Genomic DNA, 22,895 nt, shown 5'->3' on the forward strand with positions numbered 1-22,895 from the left:
TTCAGAAAAAAGAACTTCAGAAGACAATGAGATTTCACCTCATCCTAAAAGATCATGTTCCCATGGCATAGTAGTAAGTATTATTATACAATATATCTAGCATAAAATGCCTAACTTTGCAAAACTATTTGATAAAGATTCTGCTTTTGTTAAACAATATAAGTTAATCGACATTTTAGAAATATAAATTTTACTGATGGACTGAAATAGCAATTTTTATATTCTGTTGCAATCTTGATATCCCTAAACTTTCTTCAACATTCTTAGATAGACATTTTAAAAAAGTCCATTTTCAAATACATTTTTAATAGAAAAAAATCTTGTAGAAAAAAGAATTGCGCACCAAATGAACAGCAAATAATCTGTGTTTAATAGTGCAGAATTACAGAATTAAAAATTTGATATAATACTTTTATATGAAATGTCATCAACCTTGCTGTAAAAGTACTCAACTTATCATATTCATCACGCACGCATGCAGACACAGACATACTACCTAAATTGCAAAATTAAGTTTTTCCAACTTAGAATTGTGTACAAAATCAATGATTTTTTGCAAGATTGCAATAGTTCCTCTATGTGTTTTAAGCATAAAAAAACAAAAGTGGGGGTCGCTTCTAAAATTTCTTTTTTAGTTATTTAAAGTATGTTGTGTGTGTGTGCAATATTCTGTTACTCTTTTTATATTTTTTCATTGTTTTATTTTTTTGTATACATCAATGTTACACTTTGCAATTGTTTTTCTGTGACTAAAAAGCTATATACGCTTACACTATACTATTCTTTTTTTTTTATTTTTGTATATTTTAACCCCTTAAGGGCATAGGGGGGTGGTGAGTACCAACTTCCTTATTTCCGAGTCTAAAGATGTAATACTTGGCTAATAGTTATCACTCAAAGAGATAAGCATAAAAATATTTGTTTAAATTTTTTAAATCCTCCGTTGCCATGGTGACGGCGGCCATATTGTATTTTATTGACGATTTTTAAATGGAAATAACTCAAAAATGGTTTGTACAAATTTCATGAAAACTTAATATAGTCTGGAGACACATGTGTTTAAGACTTCTGATAGATTACATTTTCAAATAAACCAGGAGTAATCTCACCTAAACTTTCTCGAATATTCTTATATAACACTACATGGGATGACAACGTGGAATATAGACATGATTTTTAATTACTTAAACTTTTAAAAATAAAATAGAATCTCGTAGAAAAAAGTATTGTGCACCAAGTGAACGCCAAATAAAGATGTGCATAATAGTAGCCAATATTATTAGTACTTTATGAATTTTTGAGAAATCTGAAATAGTGTAAATTACTACTTCCGTTCAACGGAAATTACTCAAAATTTGAAAGAATGTAGAGAATTAGATCTTACATTTATCTATCTGAAATAGTACTCAAGTTATAGGCTTTTGAAAAATTCAAACTAGAAAAAGTACCACCTCCAGTTATCGGAAATCGCTCAAAAGTTGATACGGATCTATGATTTTGATAAAATGCTTATATATGAAATTTCATCAACCTAGCAGTAACGGTACTCAAGTTATCGTGTTTACACACACACTTACATAAAAGAGTGAATAATATAGCTATTAGTATTTTTTGTAATAAAAATGGACCACCTATTTAGTAATAATAATCATTGTAAGTAGGCTGAATTCACAGTCAAAAAATTTATGATGCAAGTGAGTCTAGAGGGTGTGACGTCATAAATTTCGACTTGACAACGCGACCATTGGCACCGATATGACCGTCTGGATGTACCCAATACACAACGACCAGCAGCGGTAGGATAGTTGTACCTATGCGCATATGCTAAGCGCAAAATCGGTATATCGGGTTTTTGCTACAGTCTGCGTTAAGGGGTTAATTGTATCACCTTATGTAAAACAAGTTTTTTAGTTTAATTATTTCACTCTGATATCAGTTTATCTTTGTGTTCGTGAGGATTGGCAGATGCTGTGTTAATGTTTAGAATTGCGTCAAAAAGAATATAGTTTTGAGCATAGATTAATGACCTAATGTTATGCTTTTTATCTTAACCCTTTATCTACTGATGGTACTTATAAGTTCCACTTTAATTAAGTGTCTGTATTATTTTTAATTTTAAACGAATTTTAAAAATTATTGATGTAATTAATAGTATTATCTCCCTTGAGTCGCCGGTAATTGGGGAATCGATGGTTTTTTTTTTTTTTTTTGTTTTTTTTTTTTGAAAATTTCTGGTGTGGTGCTATTTTCAATGTCTTGCTGTATTGGTAGTTCACAATTGTTCTGTACAGCTCTTTATCTTACACACGTTCCTGAATTCCCTTTGTTTTACCTTATTTTTCAAGTTTTCAACCCCAAATATTTTTTATTGGCACCTTCAATAGTCAGGCAAATGCGTTTAACTTCTAGTTATACAATTTAAATCAAATTGTATTGGTATTAGATCGATGTTTACAAGTGGACTTATAAGTACCGTCAGGGCACACTGACATTTTGTTAGGATTTCTAGGAAATGGCAGATTTTCGATGTGTAGTGACATAAATTTATAGTATTTTAATAACTATCAAAATGTACTAGAAAAATATTTACATTACATATTTATAAGATGGTTAGCATATAGTTTACTTGAGAAATATTGTAATTACATGTTGATTTCTAGTAGTAAAAGAATAACAAGAATAAAGGTAGCAGTTGCAGGCTCGTTTACTAGGTTTAGTATACTTCATTTGTATAACAAAGTCTAGTTCTAGTAGTAAGATTTAATTTCTTAGTTATATTTACTGCAATAAACTGTCTAGCCTACAATAACAAGCATTTGCGTAATGTATACCTGTAGACTAGTAATAGTTTATACTTCTGCATATAGTATAGATCTATATGGTAATTTTTAATCAGTAAACAGAAAACAGTAGGCCACTACGGCTATCCTAAACACATTGAGCTCAATTCTATTTATGAACTTTACACTGTAGTGTAGACTTGTCATAACATTCTAGTAGACTACAATTATACTAGTATTACTAGTAGTTGTGTACTGAATGACTAGGCTTTTGTTTGTTTATACGGCTGATTGTAATAGCTATTGGAAGCTTCCAGCAAAGTATGTTCAGTCCGGCAACCCTTGCTACACCAGAAAGACCACAGACAAGAATGTCGGCAATTTTTGCTGTTTTTGAGGTCTTAGATGTGTTCCGATAGAAAATCCAGTAAAAATTGTACTCAAAATATACTTATGTGCTATATTTATGTGTGAAAATTACAAAAAAAATGTTTGTTATAATGATTGCCATGTTATTAATTTATTTTTGGAAAAAATGTCCTACATTCCTGACGGTACTTATAAGTATCAATATATGTTTGGGCCATCAAAAATTTATGAAACGAAATTTCCTTTAACGTATGCTTTAGTGTGCGAAAAGCAATATGATAACACATTAAGAAAAAATTTCATTCAAAACCTAATTCTGTAAATAAAGGGTTAAATTAAAACATTGAGGTCTTAGATGTGTTCCGATAGAAAATCCAGTAAAAATTGTACTCAAAATATACTTATGTGCTATATTTATGTGTGAAAATTACAAAAAAAATGTTTGTTATAATGATTGCCATGTTATTAATTTATTTTTGGAAAAAATGTCCTACATTCCTGACGGTACTTATAAGTATCAATATATGTTTGGGCCATCAAAAATTTATGAAACGAAATTTCCTTTAACGTATGCTTTAGTGTGCGAAAAGCAATATGATAACACATTAAGAAAAAATTTCATTCAAAACCTAATTCTGTAAATAAAGGGTTAAATTAAAACATTTTGTAAACAATCATCTGCTTTAACATTTAAATTATATAATGGCTGTAAATGGCTGGTAAAGACTAAACAATAAGAATAGCAAAACAAATTCTGACTAAATCTCATCAATATTGAAATATTGTAATATTTTAATTTTTTCTAGTTAGTTATTTTAATAAAATAATATCTCTACTATCTAATTTGCAATTACTAATCCCCAAAGGAATGTTAACTATGCATAGGGTGTAGCCTAAGATTTTAAACAACTTTATTGTTCAATATGAGTTAAACAATTAAAAACCACATTTACTTACCTTTAATCTGATATAAATTTTATTTATCAAATTTAATCGGTAGCCTAGAAAATGATTTGTGAAAAAAACGTGTATGTTTTTAAATGGCTAAGATGATTTGACTGAAACTCAGTGATACAGTGGGTTAGTTTTTATGGAGTGTTATTGTGATGCGATTGACCGTTTGCCACTGTTCAGCAAAAATATGTCATCTGCTAGATTTCTCCCCATTCAAATACACGGTGGGTAAAATCTGCCGGCTTAGTTAGCTGTTGTCTCGATCAAGTTATTTTGTATGTTTTGTTTTTATTACTTTCTCGTACAAAGGAAGTATTATAATTGTGCACAAGAATCACATGAAATTTTGACAGAATTTGATCATTTTACATCTTAGTAATCATATATACGGAGTATAGGGGACTTATTTTAATTGAGCAAAAATTATAAATGAAGATTTATAAAAATGTTGCTGTTCTTCTCGTAATCTAGTGGGGGAAACTGGGCTTTGCAATTCTGTCCATATGTCTCAGTGCATGTATGTCTGTAAACACGATAACTTGAGTACCGTTACAGCTAGGCTGATGAAAATTTATATACATGTATTATATCAAATTTGTAGTTCTGTATCAACTTTTCAGCGATTTTCGGAAAACGGAAGTGGAGCTTATTCTACTTTCAATGTTTCAAAAGCCTATAACTTTATAACTGTTTCAGATATATGAATGAAATTTCACATCAAAGTAAAAGCTCTAATCCTCTGCTTACTCTAAAATTTTCGTTGACTGGAAGTTGTCTTTTACGCAATTTCCAATTTCGCTCCCCAATCGCTCCCCAATGCCATGGTAGTCATTTCCTCGGCATAATGTCACTTGATGATACTTAGTAACTAAGATGCGTTTAGTTTTGTGATGTACCTTCTCCAATTTCCAAATTAAAAAGTTAAGAATTAAAACATTCATTAGTTAGGTGTTGAAGAATGTATTGTTACAATGTTTTTTAATGTCATAGTGATTTACAACTTTTACAGCTTCTTACCTCTTTTATATCCTTCAGAAACAGCTTGTAGGATTTGAATGAATAGGGCTAAATATTTGTCTGCGGATGCACCCAATAGCTTAAAAAATTTGCGTCTGCCAAGTTCATTAAAAATATTGAGATCGAGTTATAACTATACTTAGTCTATTATTAAGAATAAAAGTAGATCTAGATTTTAGAGTAGGGCTCATGGCCCTCATTTTTATTGTTTCTTTATGTTAATTATGTCTCATTTTAAACCTAAATAATTAGCCTAGCACTTATCTGCCTGATTTTATAGTCAGTACAAGTGTGATCCCATGAGCACATTCTGATACGGCTATACATTTATTCCTCTATCAAATGGAAACTGAAAATATGTGGATACGCTTTAAACAAAATATGGGTAAAAGGAAATTGAAGAATAACTTGCAACAATAAATTGGGTTAAATTATATTTTTATAATTATTTCTTTAATTACAACCTAAACTAGTTTTAATGCAAAATTGTAGTTCCCTTAGACATCCCACTTTTTTGTTAAATCATGTTTGGGGTTTAACTAAGGTAAAATTAAGTAACTATTAAAATTTTTTATTTCTTTAGTAGGGATTAGATAATTTAACTATTTTGAATTTGTGTGCTCAAAAATTGAAGATCAGTTAATTTTGGAATCAGCTGAGCTGGAATTAGGATGTGCTTACCACACATTAACACATGCACACTCATCTGAAAATTCAGAACATGTCCTATGTTTTCGCTCAACAAGCGAAACAAAAACTTGGCCCTGTATACATTTGAGTTAATTTCAGTAGGTCAAGTCTAGTATACACATTGTAAGTTTAAAAGCTGTGTATAATATATCTAAACAAATCTGGAATTTCATTTTCAAAAAGCTGTAGGCCTACAAACCCTGCAAATTCGTGAAATAAAAATTAATCAAAACTCCAGAAATTTTTTTTGTTCTTTTCTGTATTCCAGAAATTGAAAATCTACATTGTAATTTTCACAACATGGTAGCTCATTAAAATATATTAGTAATATTAGCACATTTATAATTGACAACCAGTGTAGTATTTTAAAAAGTAGAAATTAATAATGAAAAAATATAATGATTAAAAGAAGTGTGAAAACTTACTTGGTTTCCTAGACACTTGTATGATTTTAACTCTCTATACGGAGCGGTTACTCTAAATCAATCAAATAACATGACTGAGTAACAGCCATTTATATATAGGGGTTATTATTGATTATCAGTTATTAATTTAATATTATTAAAAGTAGAATCTTCTTTGCCTTTTTCAAATCCCAGTCCAGCATAGGCCATACTTTTGTTTTTCCTTTTCCAGTTATTTTATTTGTTAAGAGTCTTCTTATAGTCTTATATAGCATTTTTTTTTTCAGAGTCCAAAACTTTTGAAGTATAAAAGTGAAAAAAAGATATCAGGAATCATGAGCAAAGCATCTGGTGCTAAAAGTAATAATTGTGCAATGTATAGTTTTCATGTGCACAATCCTAATTCAGGTTTTGCAATTAATGGTTCAGCTTCATCATTTTTGAAGAGAAACACACAAAGCACAATAATAAATAAAGAGGTAAGTAATATAAGCTTTTTAAACTCTACTTGCCCCATGAACTGCCAGTTGTGAAAAGGGAACTTCATTTTTACAACCTTAACCACCCACACCTGCTCCCTATGTAAACAATTGTTTTCAGGCTCTCTCAATTCTACTAGCTCCTTTCTATATATTTTTAGTATCGTAATTTAGAGTTGATTACTTTTTGGTAGTAAAATAACCTACATCTTCTTCGGTTTTAAAATGTTTGTTGCTGCTATTTTCATTTTTTTTATGTGATGCTACTTTATTACTTTTCATGTGTTATAAAATTTAAAAAAATGATGTTCAACATTCAAGGTAATTCAGGAACAAAAAAAACTAAAACTTCTTGAAAAAGATAACACAATACAAGCAAGATTAAAATTAAATGCAGAGTTAAAACGCCTTAAATTAGAAGAACTGAAAAGGTAAGTGCTTTCATTTATTGCAACATGTACAGTGACAAACGAGTTGAGACAGAATGTGACCAAAAATGCTAAAAGAACTTAAATAATGATTAATAAAGTGGTGACCAGAAAGAAAAATGTGCAACGAAAAAAATGCGCACTTAGAAAAATGCGTAAAATAAAATTACACCCACAGAAAATGACACACAGATCTTTCTGCAATTATGAGTGTTTATGCTTGCATGTTTAAGTTGGTTTGTGTATGTGTATATACATAGACACATATTTCATACTTATTGCTGAATATTTTAATTTAAAATAACAAATGCCACCGCGCTTTCTAAAATACATAGAAACATAAATTGCTAATAATTTCTGATCATACGTACATAGATGCCGTTGACCATAGGTGATTTGACCACCGGCACTTTGTTAACCAGGGCTGTGTAATCACAAATATAACCAAATGTGGTTTGCTCGAGTGCGCCCACACTTACACCTACACATTTGACCCATCTCTCTCTGTCTCTCTCTCTCATTGTCATAATTCTCATTTGTGAGTGTTATGATGTATGTTTGACTAGACAAATTGGTGCGCATGAATCCTGGTTCGAAGCTTTATTATTGAACGAGTGAAAGTGTGACGCGGTACGCAGGAAAGTGATGTTTTAGTGTGAGTTCGTTGCTGCCGGGGAAGAAGCTTCAATTAGTCTTGTTCGTATTATGTTAGGGTTAGGGGTCATCCATTTATGACGTCCACACCCCCCGCGTGTGGACGTCATAAATGGATGACCCCTTAGGTTGTCCAGTCTTAGTATCGTTTGTTCAAGTCGTCCGATGTCTATTTCTTATAGTGCAATAAATAGAACTAGTAAACAATGTCATTCTGTCAAATCATTTGTATATTTGTATGCGTTGATGTTGTTGTGTCTCAAGATACACTATTGCATGGCTAGACATAATGAAATGGTTGTGGTATCAGAATATAATATTGGATCAAGTAGTTCTACCCTCTCACTGCATAACTGTAGTACACATTAGAACCCAGTTATAACAGTGAGCGACTGTAGTTTTCTGTGGTGGCAAATTTATTTATTTTTTACTAATTTTTCTGTGTGTAAATTTCTGTTTGCACATTTTTCTCTGTGTGCTTTTTTTTTTCGCTTTTTCCGTTGCGCATCTTTCTGTTAACCTAATATAGTACTATTCTGGCATGAATGACAGGCTGCGGAGTGGTCAATAGAGTAAGTTTGAGTTCAATATTTATTTCTTTATTATTAAATCATACTAGACTACCAGTTATCTAGTTAGATAATTGTGGGTTTTGGGGGGGTCATCCATAAATAACATCACTTCTGTCAGCACTTATTATCCCAAAATAACCAGACCCCACATTCAAAAAGATGTTTTTTATATTATAAAAACTCTACTTAACCTGCCCAGTGTCCCGACAAGTCTCAGACATGTTTGTATTGAGAAAAAAAACGATTCCGGCCGAGCATGGCTCTGACCACACTATCCCTTCATATGCTGAGAACATAGAAACAGGTGAACTCTACTTCACCTGCCTTGTGCCCTACGAGGTCCTGATAGTCAACTTTATCATTCACATCTAGGCCTTAAGAAAAAAATAATTGAAAACATTGTTGTAAAAAGAAAATAATTCTTTTTTACTATTAGTAAAGTCATTGTTCTAAACTTTTATAATTAATGTGGTTAATCTACCAATGAATATATCAATAAATTAATTAACGGCTTTAAATTAGTTTGTAATTAACAGTGTGTTTAAGAAAGAACAATATTTACCACCCAAAATCCTATTTTACAGCTCTACACATAATGCAGATTCTCCCCAATAACAAATTAAAAAAAAATAAACAAACAAAAAAATGAGTTATCAAACATCACTATTCAGTCAAAGTTAAGCCATTGTTCTAAAATTTTAAAATTAATGTGGTTAATCTACCTATGAATAAATCAATACATTAATTAACGTCTTTAAATAAATGTGTAATTAACAGTCTGTCTGCAATCAAAAATTGTTCTCTACCTACATACTATTTTACAGCCCCCCATATAGAGCAGTTTCCTTACAGTACCAAATCAGACAAACAAAAAAATACTCAAACATGTAAACAAACTTGAGTTTTAGTAGTATATAGATGAATACTTAGGAAGAGATTTAACCAGCCTACAACGAACAGTTTAATTCAGATACGTATTAGTTTATTGAAATAATAAATATGTCGAAGTAATACATAAATTACATATAATAGCTTTTTTCATCCACTGTCATATAAAATCTAATTGCCATTTATTAAAGAACAGTTAGCAAAAATCTTTCACAATTGAATTGATGATTTTATTTGACAATAGCAATCAATCAATATACCACATTTTAGCCTCTTAGCCATTTTGTCTCCATAAGCATCCAACAAATTCACCCGTAGCACATTTTTTTAAAATTTAGGGCTAGAGAAGAGAAGGAACGTAAAGTTGCAGAGGCTAGGGAAATAAAACTTCGTGAAGAACAACAGCAGAAAAGCAAAGTTACCAAAAAACTTGAGGATAAGAGTTTATTAACTGAAAAGTTAATTGAGGCACGACTCAAAGAAGAAAAAGAAAAACAAAAACTTAGGTAAGTTTATGGTTTTAGTTTATCAAAGAAAAACTATTCTCTCATAGCAGTTGCTAATGCCTAAGCTTATGTGAACACGCCATGACTCTGAGTTTGTGTTTGATCCTTCTTATTTAAGGGTCATGCTTAAGTAGCAAAATATAATAATTAATGATGCATAGCCTCATATTTAAAGTTTTTTTCAATTATTCGCATGTGGTGTAATTATTTTACTGTAGGTACACATTTTACAATGATATATAAGATGCATTGGAAAGGCTGTTTCATCAATATTCTCCAAGAAGAACCTAAATTTAAGAATTGCTATTGCTAGAATTTATTTGCCTTGTAGTCTTGTTGCTTTTTTCACATGGCAAATTTTTAACGTTTTTACACCTGGTCTTCTGGGGATTGGTCGTTATTAGCTTTTATTCCATCCTTTACTTCTTGGCAGTTAACAGCTTAAAATATTGTCAAAGTTAGTGCTTATACTATAGACTCCGGAACATAATACAACAGAGGCTACAGAGTTGACAAGAATCCTTCCATCGTATTGTTGACATAGATTGAATTTTTTTTTTTTTATATTTTGACTCAAAAATTCCTTTTGCCTTTTTTTTAAAAAAGTTGTTTAATTATTGAATATACTAAAACGTCAAGTACATCCACTCAAACAAATCAGTATAAAATCCAAACAGTCAGGATTTTATAAACATCTAAATTTTAATTGCACTGTGAAAATTTTTTTTATAATTAAATGTGCCTCAACCTTTGTGATAGATAATAGATATGCATATAGTAAAAAAACATTAACTCATCATTGTGCAATGAGCTTATAGTTTTAATTTTTGTACTTAAACTTAAATTTATGTCTAGAAATTTAGAAAACTCAGTATTTATCATTTCTAAATAAGTGTTAATTTTTAAGCAAATGTTTTATATATATATATATATATATATATATATATATATATATATATGGGTCTGTGTGTAGGCATGTGCGTGTGTATGTCTATGTATGTGTATATATGTATGTGTATATATATATGTATGTGTATATGTATGTGTGTATATGTATGTGTATATGTCTATTTTTGTGTAGTGTATCTATATGTGTATGCATATGTGTATGTATATGTGCATGTCTATATTTATATATATATATATCTACATGTATATCTATATGTACATCAATATGTATATCTGTATGTATATATGTATATATATATATGTATGTATATATGTATGTATATATATATATATGTATGTATATATATATGTATGTATATATATATATGTATGTATATATGTGTATGTGTGTGTGTGTCTGCTTTTTATGCATTGCTATTACTAAGCCTTTCATATGGTCACCATGATAAACCTATCGGAAGTTGTTGAGAATACTCCTGAGGAGGTTTCTGCAGAATTTTTTTTTCAAATTTGCAGGTATAATAGCCTGGCAGGAAGCAGCGCTATTATATTTTTCTATATATGGTATATAAAAATAAAAGTCTTTTACAGTTTGATACCGTTCTTCCGATCACCATCAAACTTTGGGGAGTTGATTAGAACACTCCAGGGGAGGTTTCTGTAAAAAAAATCTTTTTTAATTTCCTGAGAAGGTTTCTGGGGGGAAGGGGGGGATTCAATTTCTAACAGGTGGCTCCCAACAGGGTGCGATTTCGTGCGCTGGTCTTTCCTATTTACGCTATTGCACCTACACTTGTTTTAGACAGTGAGATAGACTATGGATAAGATGGGGCGTTTAGTTGTTCACTAAATTGAATTCGGCACGATCACTGGCGCTGATAGAGTGCAATTTGGAGCCCTGGGATAATGGTAACGCTATGGTGCATACATTTGTTTTTAAAGAGTGTGACGGAATATGTATAAGAAATAGTATTATATCCTGTACAAATATTATACTTTCATCTGACAGATTATACAAATTATTTCCTTTAATGTTGTAGATGATTAAATATTACATTTTTTAAAAAATTCAAATTAGTGATTATTTTTGTGTTTCAGTTTATTTATATATATTTTCTCAAAATATCTGCATATAGACATTCAATTCAAAACTAAACACAAGCAGCATCTGTTGTTTGTTGCTTAATTATCACACCATTCACATTCCTTTACAGATGAGATAGGTTAGGTTACAGATAAGTTTTTCATAAATGCCAGTGTAGGGCCTGGCCTGGACTGCTCGTTTGTTCATTTAATTAAAGATTCCAAAAACTGAATATTTTTATCATCAATATGAGGTGCTGAAAATCACACTACAGCGGCACGTTTTAAAATTGTTACACGTTTTTTTTTCCATATCCAAGGCTGAAAAAACAGCTGGAAGCTGATGCACGAAGAAAACAAGAAGAAGAAGAAAGGTTGCTGAAACAAATTGAACAGGTATCATGTAACTTTTTTTTTGGAGCTAGCCAAGGTTTTCTTTTCCTTTACTATTCTCAAACTATTATATTACTGGAAAGAATTGATTCAGTTTAAATAATTTATCCTTTCAAATTTTTATTGTTGAAAGCTTTTTAGGATTAATTTTTTAATAGTGGTAAATTTCTACAGAACTGGATGAAATGTTACTTTAAAATTATAAGCTTACTTTCTAGATTTATTTTTTTACAGGAAGAAGAAGCCAAAATGCAGGAAAAAATACATCTGAGGAAAAAAGAGATTGAAGAGTTAGAAAAAAAAAGACAGGTTATTGAAGAGAGAAAAAAACAAGAAGAAAGAATAGCTGAGCTTAATCTAAAACACCATGAAGAAAAATTACGTTGGAGGCAAGCAGAAGAAGAAAGAGAAAAAGAGAGAGAGAAGGCTCGATTGGAAAAGTATTTTGAAGCTTGTTTTTTTTTATCTGATCCAAATATTGCAGTTTTAAAATTTCATGTATTAATTTTGAATCAGATAAAAAAATATTATAAATAACCTCATCTTCATGGGTCAGATGAAGTTCTTTTGTCTCAATGACCTCAGCATACAAGGGGACAGTGTTGTCAACACTATGCTCAGCAGCCTTTGTTTCCCTAATGTTAGTCAGGTACCCATTAGAGCTGGGTGGACTCAGGGATGTCCTTAGAATCCTAACTCGAGACTTAAGGGTTATCAGACAAGCTATACCATAAGGCCACGCAATACCTGTAAATAATTTAAGTTTCCATACATTTAACAACATTCCAGTATTTCAATTCTAAAAAAAAGTTAAGCATATAAACTGAAGCATATTTATTTTTACCTTTTAGGGAAAAACAGTTGGCTTTGGAAAAACAGGAAAAAGAAAAATTGGAAAAAGATAAAAGGGATGAGAAGGAAAGAAAAATAAAGGAAGACATAGAAAAACTAAAGGCCATGGTATGTAATAAATTATTCTATGAGCCTATGCCTTTTCTTTATTAACCATACTGCAGAGCTAAAAAGAATATTAACTTCTTGCAAGACAGTGAAATAACAATGCATTTTTCACTCATACCTTTTTCTGTTAAATTTATAAGTAGGCCCACTACCCAATATTAAGTTAATTTGTTTTTTAAATTTCAGTTTTTCTATGTGCCCAAATGTCTGTTTACCCATTTTTCTGTAGGTGGATTCTTCTGGAAACACTATTACACAGTTCAGGCACATTAGACATTACATTTTAAAAAATCCTAAGTGCATTCATTGTAGCAGAGAATGTTTACTAATCAGATATGCCTGTTAAACCTGTTACATACTGAAACTTCAAGAAAGCAGAACTAGAACTGCAAATTAGAAAATAGTAAATTTAGCAGCTGACCTAGATTTGAATGCTAAATCTTTCAAATATAATTCAGGGGGAAATGTAAGATGGTCACTAGGGGATGAAAGCTAGCTCCAAGTGACAGTAACTAATATAATCTCTATTGGGGGTCAGCTTCTAAACCAAACTCAGGGCACGTATTGTTTAATGGACAGATATTTAACTCAGCTGAGAGTTAAATGCTGGTTGCAAGTTACCACCATATTGTTTAAACTAAACTCGGGCAGGTAAGCACATGGTTGCTAACCAGAGTTCAAACCCACAGGCAGATGTGGCTCTTCAGCTAGGGACAGCAACCCATCTAGGAGAGAAAACTAAATGAAACAGGAGTGGAGCCCCTAAGGTGATAGGATTATCTACTCTAGTTTTCTTTCGGCAGCTCCTGAGATACTGCTGATTCCAATTTCTACAGGTATTGTCCTGTCCCTTCAGTCCATTATTGTGTAGAGAGATACATGGGCAACATCTTACTACCTGGGCTTTGTGCTTGGATTTTCAATGCACAATCATCCAATGGTCTATAAGACTATACAGTCTTATACATAGCTATTGCCAATATGACTACTGACAAAATATGTCCCAAGGTTGAAAGGTCCTTCTAATAATCTGTGCTTTTTGCACTTCACAAGCACTTATTCAAGAGTTACAATTTTACGAGTCATATTATTAGGAGCCTATATGTCTATTTTTAAATATTCCGGATTCTTATTTTTGGGAGCCTATCGATTGTAATTTTTTGGGGGGGGGGGGGGGGGGTTGTATTAGTCTTGCTCAAATTTTGGCATTAGGCCTACATATTGTGTTTGAATGAATGATGAATTTAATAAGCAGTGTTATGTGTTATTTTTCAGTCTCCAAAACTCCACCTCAACACCTCCCAAAATCCTCTTCAAACTTTTTTGGTCCACAGACTTTGTTCATTTACAGTGGGAAAAAGAGATGATTTAGATTATAACTCTCAGACATGCCTACCATCCCGCCAAAAGCAAAATTGTTCAGCTTTTTTACAAAAAATCGTGTCCTGTTCCGCTATCCCATTTGTGTCAAAGTTTGACCCGCTTTTTTTAAAAACAATTAATAAAGAAAAGTAATAAATCGAATTGAAAAAAAGGCAGGGCACACGCTTCTGTTTCCTAGTTTACTTACAATATTTACAAGTATTATCTAGTAATCTAATACTATATCTACTAATAGTTAATGTGGACAGTGTAGCCTCTGAATGTTCTTTTTAGTATTTACAATTGAACTGTAGATTTAAATTATGCCTTAAATAACATGTAGGGAGAAAATTTCTAGATAGATAGATGTACTATATACTGATCTATCTTGTAAGTTGTAACTAGTAAATAAAGTAACAACTATTATGAAGAACTTAGTAAGAAGTAACTAGGACTTTTACTAGTTAGATCTAGGTCTTAGCTCTTAACTTATTTTATATTACACACAAAGCCCTCAGGATTTGTTGTTCATATATCCTAGAACACGGGTTCCCAAACTGGGGCTTTCTGGGGGGTCGCCAACTGGTAGACTAAACCTGGAAATATAATAGAGAAGAAACAATGCGCACTGTGCAAAGTTTTTCTCAGACATGAGTCTATGAAACCTTCAAAACTAAAACGTCATTTTGAGACAAGTTATTCACAACACACCAAAAAGATATGGAGTTCTTTCGTCGGCATGAAGTTAGTTGCAAACGTCAGAGACTTGATCTATCAGGAAGTTTTCACACAGCATTAGTGCAATCATCATATGAAGTCGCATTAGAAATTGCCAAGAAAAAAAAATCTCTCACACAATACAAGAAAATCTCATCAAACCCTCAATGTTGAAGATGGTGTAATTAATTTAAGAGGATTTCATTGCAGTAAAGATGCAAGAAACATTTCTTTCTCTATTAATTCATTTCAGCGGCTTATAGCAGACATGTTCGTAGATGTTAATGGACACATTTTAAATGAAATCAAGCTTTCACCATTGTTTGCTTTTCGAGTCGATGAATAGACAGCCGTGAATTTGTGTTCACAGGTGCTTGTCTTTGTGAAATATATTCATTGAGATGATAGCAAAGGAGAGTTGCTATTATGTGAAGATATTATGGAGAAAATAAATAAGTTTTTAACTGGATGATTAAAAATGGGAAAAAGGCTGTGGGTTTGTACGGATGGTGCGCCATCTATGTTTGGGTCAAGATCGGGCTATCAGAAAACGGTAAAAAATTTAGCTCCCTAACCCAGGGGAATCCACTGCATGATTCACCGGTATGCCCTAGCCAGCAAGACTATTCCAACTCCATTGCTAATAAAAGTCGTTAATTATATTAAATCTGGAGACCTGAACACCCGCCTGTTTCAAGAACTGTGCAAAGATATGAATAAATATCACGAGTTTCTGCTTTTCTACACTACAGTACGCTGGCTGTCAAAAGAAATGTGAATTGTGTTTTTGAATTGAAAGATGATATCAAGTCTTTTCTTGGAAATGCGAATGTTGCATACTACACCAAAATTGTGTGAGCAGTTTTTCATCTGACGCGGAATCATTCGGCACATTTAAGAATCCATCTTGTAATTCATTGAGAATGCTCGCAAAATAAAGGGAAGCAGAGAATGGGTAAGGTATCTATGCAGATTCTTCTTCTTTCAGCTCGGGGATAACGCTGCAATTCATACCCAAACGTGAAATTGATTGCTTGAGTTTTAGTTCCTTTTGTGTCTACATATCTTTGCGAGAATAGATTTTCAACACTTCTACAATTAAAATGAAAACAAAGAAATAAATTAAATTTTAAGAATGACATGAGGTTGGCGTTTAAAAAACTCAACCGCGAATGTTGAGGTTTGTTAATAGCATGGAATTTCACTCATCGTATTTAAACAGTTATCAAGAATAATTGATATTGAAAGTTTACTAGAAAATCTTACTTAAGTGCTGATTAATTTTCTTACTAATTTCGACTTTTAAATTCTATGTTGGTCGCGGGTCACTTAATTTTTATAAAAGGGGGTCGCCACTCGAAAAAGTTTGGGAACCACTGTCCTAGAACATAGCAAGGCAAGAATGACCAAATCAATAATGTTATGTCAAAGCTATTGTTTTTTATTGGGGGGGGGGGGTCAGGTTATTGGTTACATTTTTTAAAAAATATAAGCTGACATTAAGCAATATTTCAATGTAGCCTAGAGACTAGTTGTATATAACTTAGTAAAGTATCATTCATACGTATGTTACTTTTTTTGGCTTCAAATACCTCTTTTTAGGCATGCCTGTTCCTACTTTTGGCTGACATGTCTGAAGAAGATTCAACCAGCTTTATTGTATAAGCAATATCAATCAAGGAAAAAATTATAAATAATATACATTACGTGATTTTTAACATTTTTACTTAAGAATACATATGGACATTGCACCTAATATATATATATATATATAAATATATATATAAGGGGTCGATATATATATATATAAAGGGGTTGGCGTGGTCGAGTCTGTAAAGCTCATGGTTGCTAAACCGAAAAGTCTTGAGATTGAACCCCCGGGCAATTGAGGCTCGTTAGCTGGGGACAGCCACTCTTCTAGGAGAGACAACTCCAAAAACAACTGCTTCATGGACAAAGGCTATGGGAGCAAATCCGAAAAGCAGGCTGAAATCAGAGTCAATGGCCTCAATGGCGCATAACCAGTTGACATGTATCCTTAATTGTGTTTATGTTTTGTTATTATGTTCGTTTTAAAAAATGCAAAAGACTATGCAACAGATGGGGTATTAGTATTAGAGTCGTTCACTAAACATACCCAGTAGGGTGCAATTTGGCGCTCTGGGCTTTTTCTTTAGTGCTATGGTGACTTCACTGGTTTTAAAAAGTATGATAAACTATGGGTAAAATGGGGCATTATACTAGTTCACTAAATTGAATCGGGTGCGTTTGCCGCCACCCCGGCAGTGTGCTATTTGGTGCCCTGGGTTATTCTGTGAGCACTATGGTGCCTTTGTTAGTTTTAAGAAGCCAGGGCTGTATGCAGCGCCCTGCAGCAACTCCTAATTACGTCCCTGACATCTGGGGCAGACCCCAAAGTGTGTTCTACCTCATTTTTATGGTGATTGATTAACGTAGACTCAAGGTTTTCATGTAGTAGTGTAGGTAAATAAACCTGATCAATAAGATCCAAGCGTAGGCAAATATTTAAATTTAAATAACTCGGTGTTAGAAAACAAGGTCACAGAATATAGGATAAAAACCAAATATTTTTCGTCAGACTTTTTTCCATACCTGTGGCACCACGCCGAGATGAGCTAGTTAGTCAAACTTTGGTAAGCTGTTGAGAATATTCCTGGGGAGGTTTCTGCAAAGAAAAAAAATTTCAAATTTGCAGGGGTGGCACCCTGGCAAGGCGCAATTTGTTTTTTCTCTATATGGGGCATAACGATTTTGGTTTGACACTATTCATCCGATCGCCATCAAACTTTGGTGAGTTCATAAGAACACTTTAGGGAATTGTTCTGTAAAAAAAAATAATTTTTAATTTTGCAAGGGCAGCGCCACGGGAGGGTGCGATTTTCCTCCATATACGGTATATAAAAATAATAAAGGTGAATTGCAATGACATTGTTCATCCAATAGGCACGAAACTTTGGGGAGTTCATTATAATACTCTAGGGAAGGGTTCTATAAAAAAAATTTAAATTTTGCAAGGTCGGCGCCACGGGAGGGTGCGATTTTTCTCTATATACGGTATATAAAAATAAAAGTCGATTTGGGTTTGACATCTTTATCTGATAGCCATGAGACACACTGGGGAAGGGTTTTGTAAAAAAAAAAATCATTTTTAATTTCGCAAGGGCGAAATTAGGGTTCGTTTTTTCTCAATATACGGTATTTAAAAATAATGATAAAAGTGAATTGCGGTGACACCGTTCTCATGAACGCCATGAAACTATGGAAAGATGTTGAGCATATTCCTGGGGAGGTTTCTGCGCTAAAAACGTGTTCAAATTCGCAGGGGTGGCGTCCGGCAAGGCGCTATTTGTTTTCTCTATATATATGGTATATAAAAATAAAAGTGGATTTTGGTTTGACACTATTCATCCGATCGCCATCAAACTTTGGTGAGTTCATTAGAACACTCTGGGGAAGGGTTCTGTACAAAAAATCGTTTTTAAATTTTGCAATGGTGGCGCCACGGGCGGGTGCGATTATTCTCTATGTGTACGGTATATAAAAATAAAAGTCGTTTTTGGTTTGACACCGTTCATCCGATAGCCATGAGACGTTGGGAGTTGAAAAGAACACTCTGGGGAAGGGTTCTGTAAAAAAATCATTTTTAAGTTCGCAAGGGTGGCACCATGGGAGGGTGCGATTTTTCTCTATATACAGTATACAAAAAATAAAAGTTGATTTTGGTTTGACACCATTCGTCCTATCGTGGACACTGGAGCCAGCGCAATGACCTGGCCCTTCTTTCTCACACACAACAGCACATTCAAGATAAAGCCAACAGTGTTGCTAATTTTTCTACATGCCTGGGCCTGAACATCCATTGAAGGGAAAGTAAAGTTCTCAAAGTCAATGAATCAAGCAGCACCCCTATAACATAGGCAGAAGAAGCCCTAGATGAAGTGATAGATTCACCTACCTTGGAAGTATTGTTGATAAGCGGGGCGGGGACAAAAGCAGTCATAAAAATAAGGACGGGCAAGGCAAGAGCAGTCTTCGACCAACTATAAAATGTTTGGGGTTCTAGAGATTTAACCCTTGGAATAAAAATCAGGATCTTCAACATACTAGTAAAACCTGTTTTACTCTATAGAGCTGTTAGTCATCGAGAATAACTGCTATAAATAAGAAGAAACAACAATCATTTAGTAACTCATGCCTCAGAAAGATCCTGGGAATTCGCTAGTCTAAAACCATCAGAAATGAGGTATTATTGCAACGGACAAATCAACTGCCAGCTGAAGTAGATATCCTCCAGTGGAAATGGATCGGCCACACACTCAGGAAGTCTGTATCCAGCGTAACAAGACAGGCCCTCACCTGGAATCCACAGAGCAGGATGAGGAGAGGCCGACCTGCTGGAGATGTGACCTGGAAGAAGTCACCAAGAAGATTGTATACACCTGGGGACAGTTGGAGAGACTAGCCCAGGACAGATATGCCTGGAAAGCTCTTGTCATCAAGAGTGATCGCGTATTGACACAGCCTCTCAATTATACCCACTATTTTTCATAAAGTGATCAAGTCAATAAAGTTTGTCAGAGGTTGCAGTTGATACAAAAATTTTGATGGGGCAGTGGATGAGTGCAGGGCTGCTTTAAGTTCTTCGTAGTCCGTAAGATTTTTCTTTGCATTTATACCCAACTTGCAACTGCCGCCTTGACCCATACTCCACATCGTGCATGGTTTATATCAGTGCTCCTACAAATTCCCCCCTGACAAAATGACCCATTCAAAATAGCCCAGACAAAATGGCCTTGATATATTGGCTCCAGGCAAATCCTATGACCACTCTTGGTATAAATGTAACCATTTTATCCGCTACCACCATAATCTCTTTTTAAATACCTTATTGAAAGACTTCATGAAACAACAGCAATTCATAATCAAATATAGCTCTTAAAAGCAGTGCCTCTAACTTAAGAAATTGTGATGAGTAATGAATATCCATGAAGACCTGTTTAAAAGTTAGCACAGAAGTCAAGGGCTCTTTTGTTGGGGTTGTTCTGTCGCATTTTGATGCTCTCATTACTCTCAAGGTTTGTTTAGCAATAGCTATGCTAATTGTTGCATTTAAGCGGGAAAAATTCTCAAGATTTAAATCGAAGACATCACTGTTTACATGTTGCCAGTATGTAGTATATGGTTACCTCTTGTGGGTGCTACAAAATATTCTAGCCTTTTTCACACTAAATAGTGTAGAAATAAACATAAAAACTGTATTTTGGTAACTATTATTTAAACTCAAAATGCATCAAAACAATCTGGAAACTATTGCATTGCTTTCTGTTGAAAATTATCTATTATGGGAAAAGACAATTCATGACATTATATGTGATTTTGCTAGCGTAAAGATATTTAAAGTTGTCGTAATGTAGTAGCAAAGCTTAAATTTTGATTTAAAAGTTAGTACATTTATATTTGAATTATTTTTTTCAACTTTCAAGTCAAATGGTTAATTTACATTTTGCCAGAAAGTTAATGATTTAGTCAGAGGCCATAAAATTAATGTATTATTTCAGTGTATCATTTTTGACTTCGCTGTCAGATTTGCATAGTTTGTTAGCCCAAGTGGGGCTGCTGATGAAAGTTTATTTGTCTTTCTTGGTGTGGCTGCAGAGGAGCGACCCATTCTGGTGCCTTGGGCAAACTTTCAATTAATCCAATTTTCTAGGAATATAAGCGTTAATATTATTTGACATTCATCCGTTTAATTTGTTTTAGCAATGTGCATGTATTTAATATTTTATTCTCGTTCTTTTGATGTATGAAAACTTCAACACTCATAAGACAATGCGGCATGTGGTGTTTACTTTTATGGTTCCAAAATCTATACCAATGACATAAGGAAGGAAGTACTGACACACTTATATTAGATATTTGTGAAAGTTTAGGGGAGATCACTCCCGCTTTATTTTTAATCAATGTTATAAAACTTTCAGATGCAGAGAACTATTTTTTGCATTAAAGGTTACATTTCTTTTTATTTTCATCAATCCTAAATTATAACCTCTTGTAAGACAAACATTGATTGGCCTTGTATCTGTGATCGATATTCTGGAAACCCCACTTTGTAATAATTAGTAATCAAAACTTGGCTGATAAAATTTCATTTTTATTTTATTAAGTTACCAAAAATATTAAAAACATCAAATACATCCAATTTTACCAATGTTCAACAAAAACCTCACAATAAAGCTTTTATAATCACACTTATTTTAAAGGCTTTGCACCAGATTTTTAAAATCGTTTATAAACCAATAGGGACTATTCACAGCTGCACCCATTATTACATGTACATTTACTTGTCTTAATAGTTAGTTTTTTACTTGAGATTAAATATGTTCAGTAGGCCTACATAATTAGAAAGCTAGAGATGCCATGAAATTAAAATAGAAATGTGAAGTAGTCTCCTACTCCTTCCTTTTTGGATTAGGAGATTTAGCATGAGCTATACATTTAATTAAACTCCACTATACTATAGCTCTCCATTGATAACTTGTTGGCTATGTGGGATATAGCCTAATGCTCAGTGCAAAATGTTTTCCCATATAATTTTTTGCACTGCTAAGTTATGCTCTTAAGATATTCATCTGCAATCAATTGAAATTGGATTTACTCTGACTGATGCTTTTAACGTTAAGAAGAAAACTTAATTTACAGGAGAAAGAACGCTTAAAGCGGCAAGAAGAAGAAGCAAAGCGATTGCTGCATGAAGAATCTCATTTGCAGCAAATGATTAAAAAACACAACAGTAGCCTTGTGAAACCTTCAGCAAAAGTTCCTTTTGCTGCTTTAGAAAACAATACAGCTAGGTAATTTTCTTTATTGAAAAGTAAATACTACAACATTCTTCTATGTTTGCAAGTTTGCATTTTTACTTATTTGTTAGTATTGTAAAATCAGCACAATGTGTAACAACACACAATTTTTATAAAAATATTTATAAAACCTACTGCCATTATTTTTTATTGCAAAACACATAGTTTTAAATTTGTAACAACAGTCTTTAAAATGCTGCCACAATTCCCTCTACATTTTTAAAAAATCCTTTTGTTATTTTAAATTGAGTTGGGGGGAGGGGGGAATGCACATATGGATATATTAAATACTATTGGTAAATAAATTCAAATTTAAAGAGTGAAAATTTTATTACTAGATACTCTTTTTAGTCAGATTATTATTATAGATGAATGAATTTTTATGCATTTTGCATATATTTTTTGGGATGGAACTTTGCTTTACCTCATTAAGAAATTTTTTACTTAGAAACAAAAAAAAAATACTTTTCTGTAGGCCAACTTTTTCTGATAAAATCTTAAACCTTTCCTGCTTTTTTATATACATTTTTTTTTACTAATAGTAAACCATTTTTACTATAATCATTATCCACTGCTGATAATACTGTGTCTTGGTAGGCAACTTAAACATGCTCATCCCCCTTCTTTGATTAAGTGTCTAAATACTTTGAAGGTAGTTTTAAGTTCAGAATGCAACTTTTCTGGGGTAGTTATTTTTTCTTTGCTGTGGAGATGCTATAATGACCATGCAAACGTAATTGTCTTCAAGGTATCTCAGTTCTACAAACTATTATTTAAATGTATAATCTGAAGATGGTTAATTTTTTAAAGTAAAAATAAAATGCTACATTTTTTAGAAGTAATATTAAGACT

The 22,895-nt window shown here is 32.7% G+C and overlaps 1 protein-coding gene and 1 long non-coding RNA gene across 6 annotated transcripts in view; one reads left to right on the forward strand and one right to left on the reverse strand.

Annotated features, from left to right (window-relative positions):
* LOC131957218 (inner centromere protein A) overlaps positions 1 to 22,895 on the forward strand; it is a gene marked incomplete at its 5' end in the record, with an annotated part of 27,981 nt that continues 5,086 nt past the window's right edge. The window contains 9 exon segments of one of the 5 annotated variants that reach the window (XR_009389043.1): positions 1 to 73; positions 6,502 to 6,693; positions 7,015 to 7,124; positions 9,574 to 9,741; positions 12,054 to 12,129; positions 12,361 to 12,566; positions 12,978 to 13,086; positions 13,776 to 13,922; positions 21,886 to 22,005. Coding sequence is in view for 4 of the 5 variants with exons in the window: in XM_059321970.1 (XP_059177953.1) it covers positions 1 to 73; positions 6,502 to 6,693; positions 7,015 to 7,124; positions 9,574 to 9,741; positions 12,054 to 12,129; positions 12,361 to 12,566; positions 12,978 to 13,086; positions 21,886 to 22,037 (1,086 nt within the window). 5 annotated transcript variants of the gene reach the window in all.
* Positions 16,753 to 22,895, reverse strand: part of LOC131957219 (uncharacterized) — an 18,093-nt gene continuing 11,950 nt past the window's right edge. Inside the window, exons 2-3 of the long non-coding RNA XR_009389044.1 lie at positions 17,779 to 17,851; positions 16,753 to 16,798 (exon numbers count right to left, since the gene is read on the reverse strand). This is a non-coding gene — a long non-coding RNA (uncharacterized LOC131957219). The remainder of the gene's footprint in view (positions 16,799 to 17,778; positions 17,852 to 22,895) is intronic.

Source organism: Physella acuta, unplaced genomic scaffold, assembly GCF_028476545.2.
Source record: "Physella acuta isolate Inbredline_101_S28 unplaced genomic scaffold, ASM2847654v3 ptg001222l, whole genome shotgun sequence".
Taxonomy (NCBI): Eukaryota; Metazoa; Mollusca; class Gastropoda; family Physidae; genus Physella; species Physella acuta.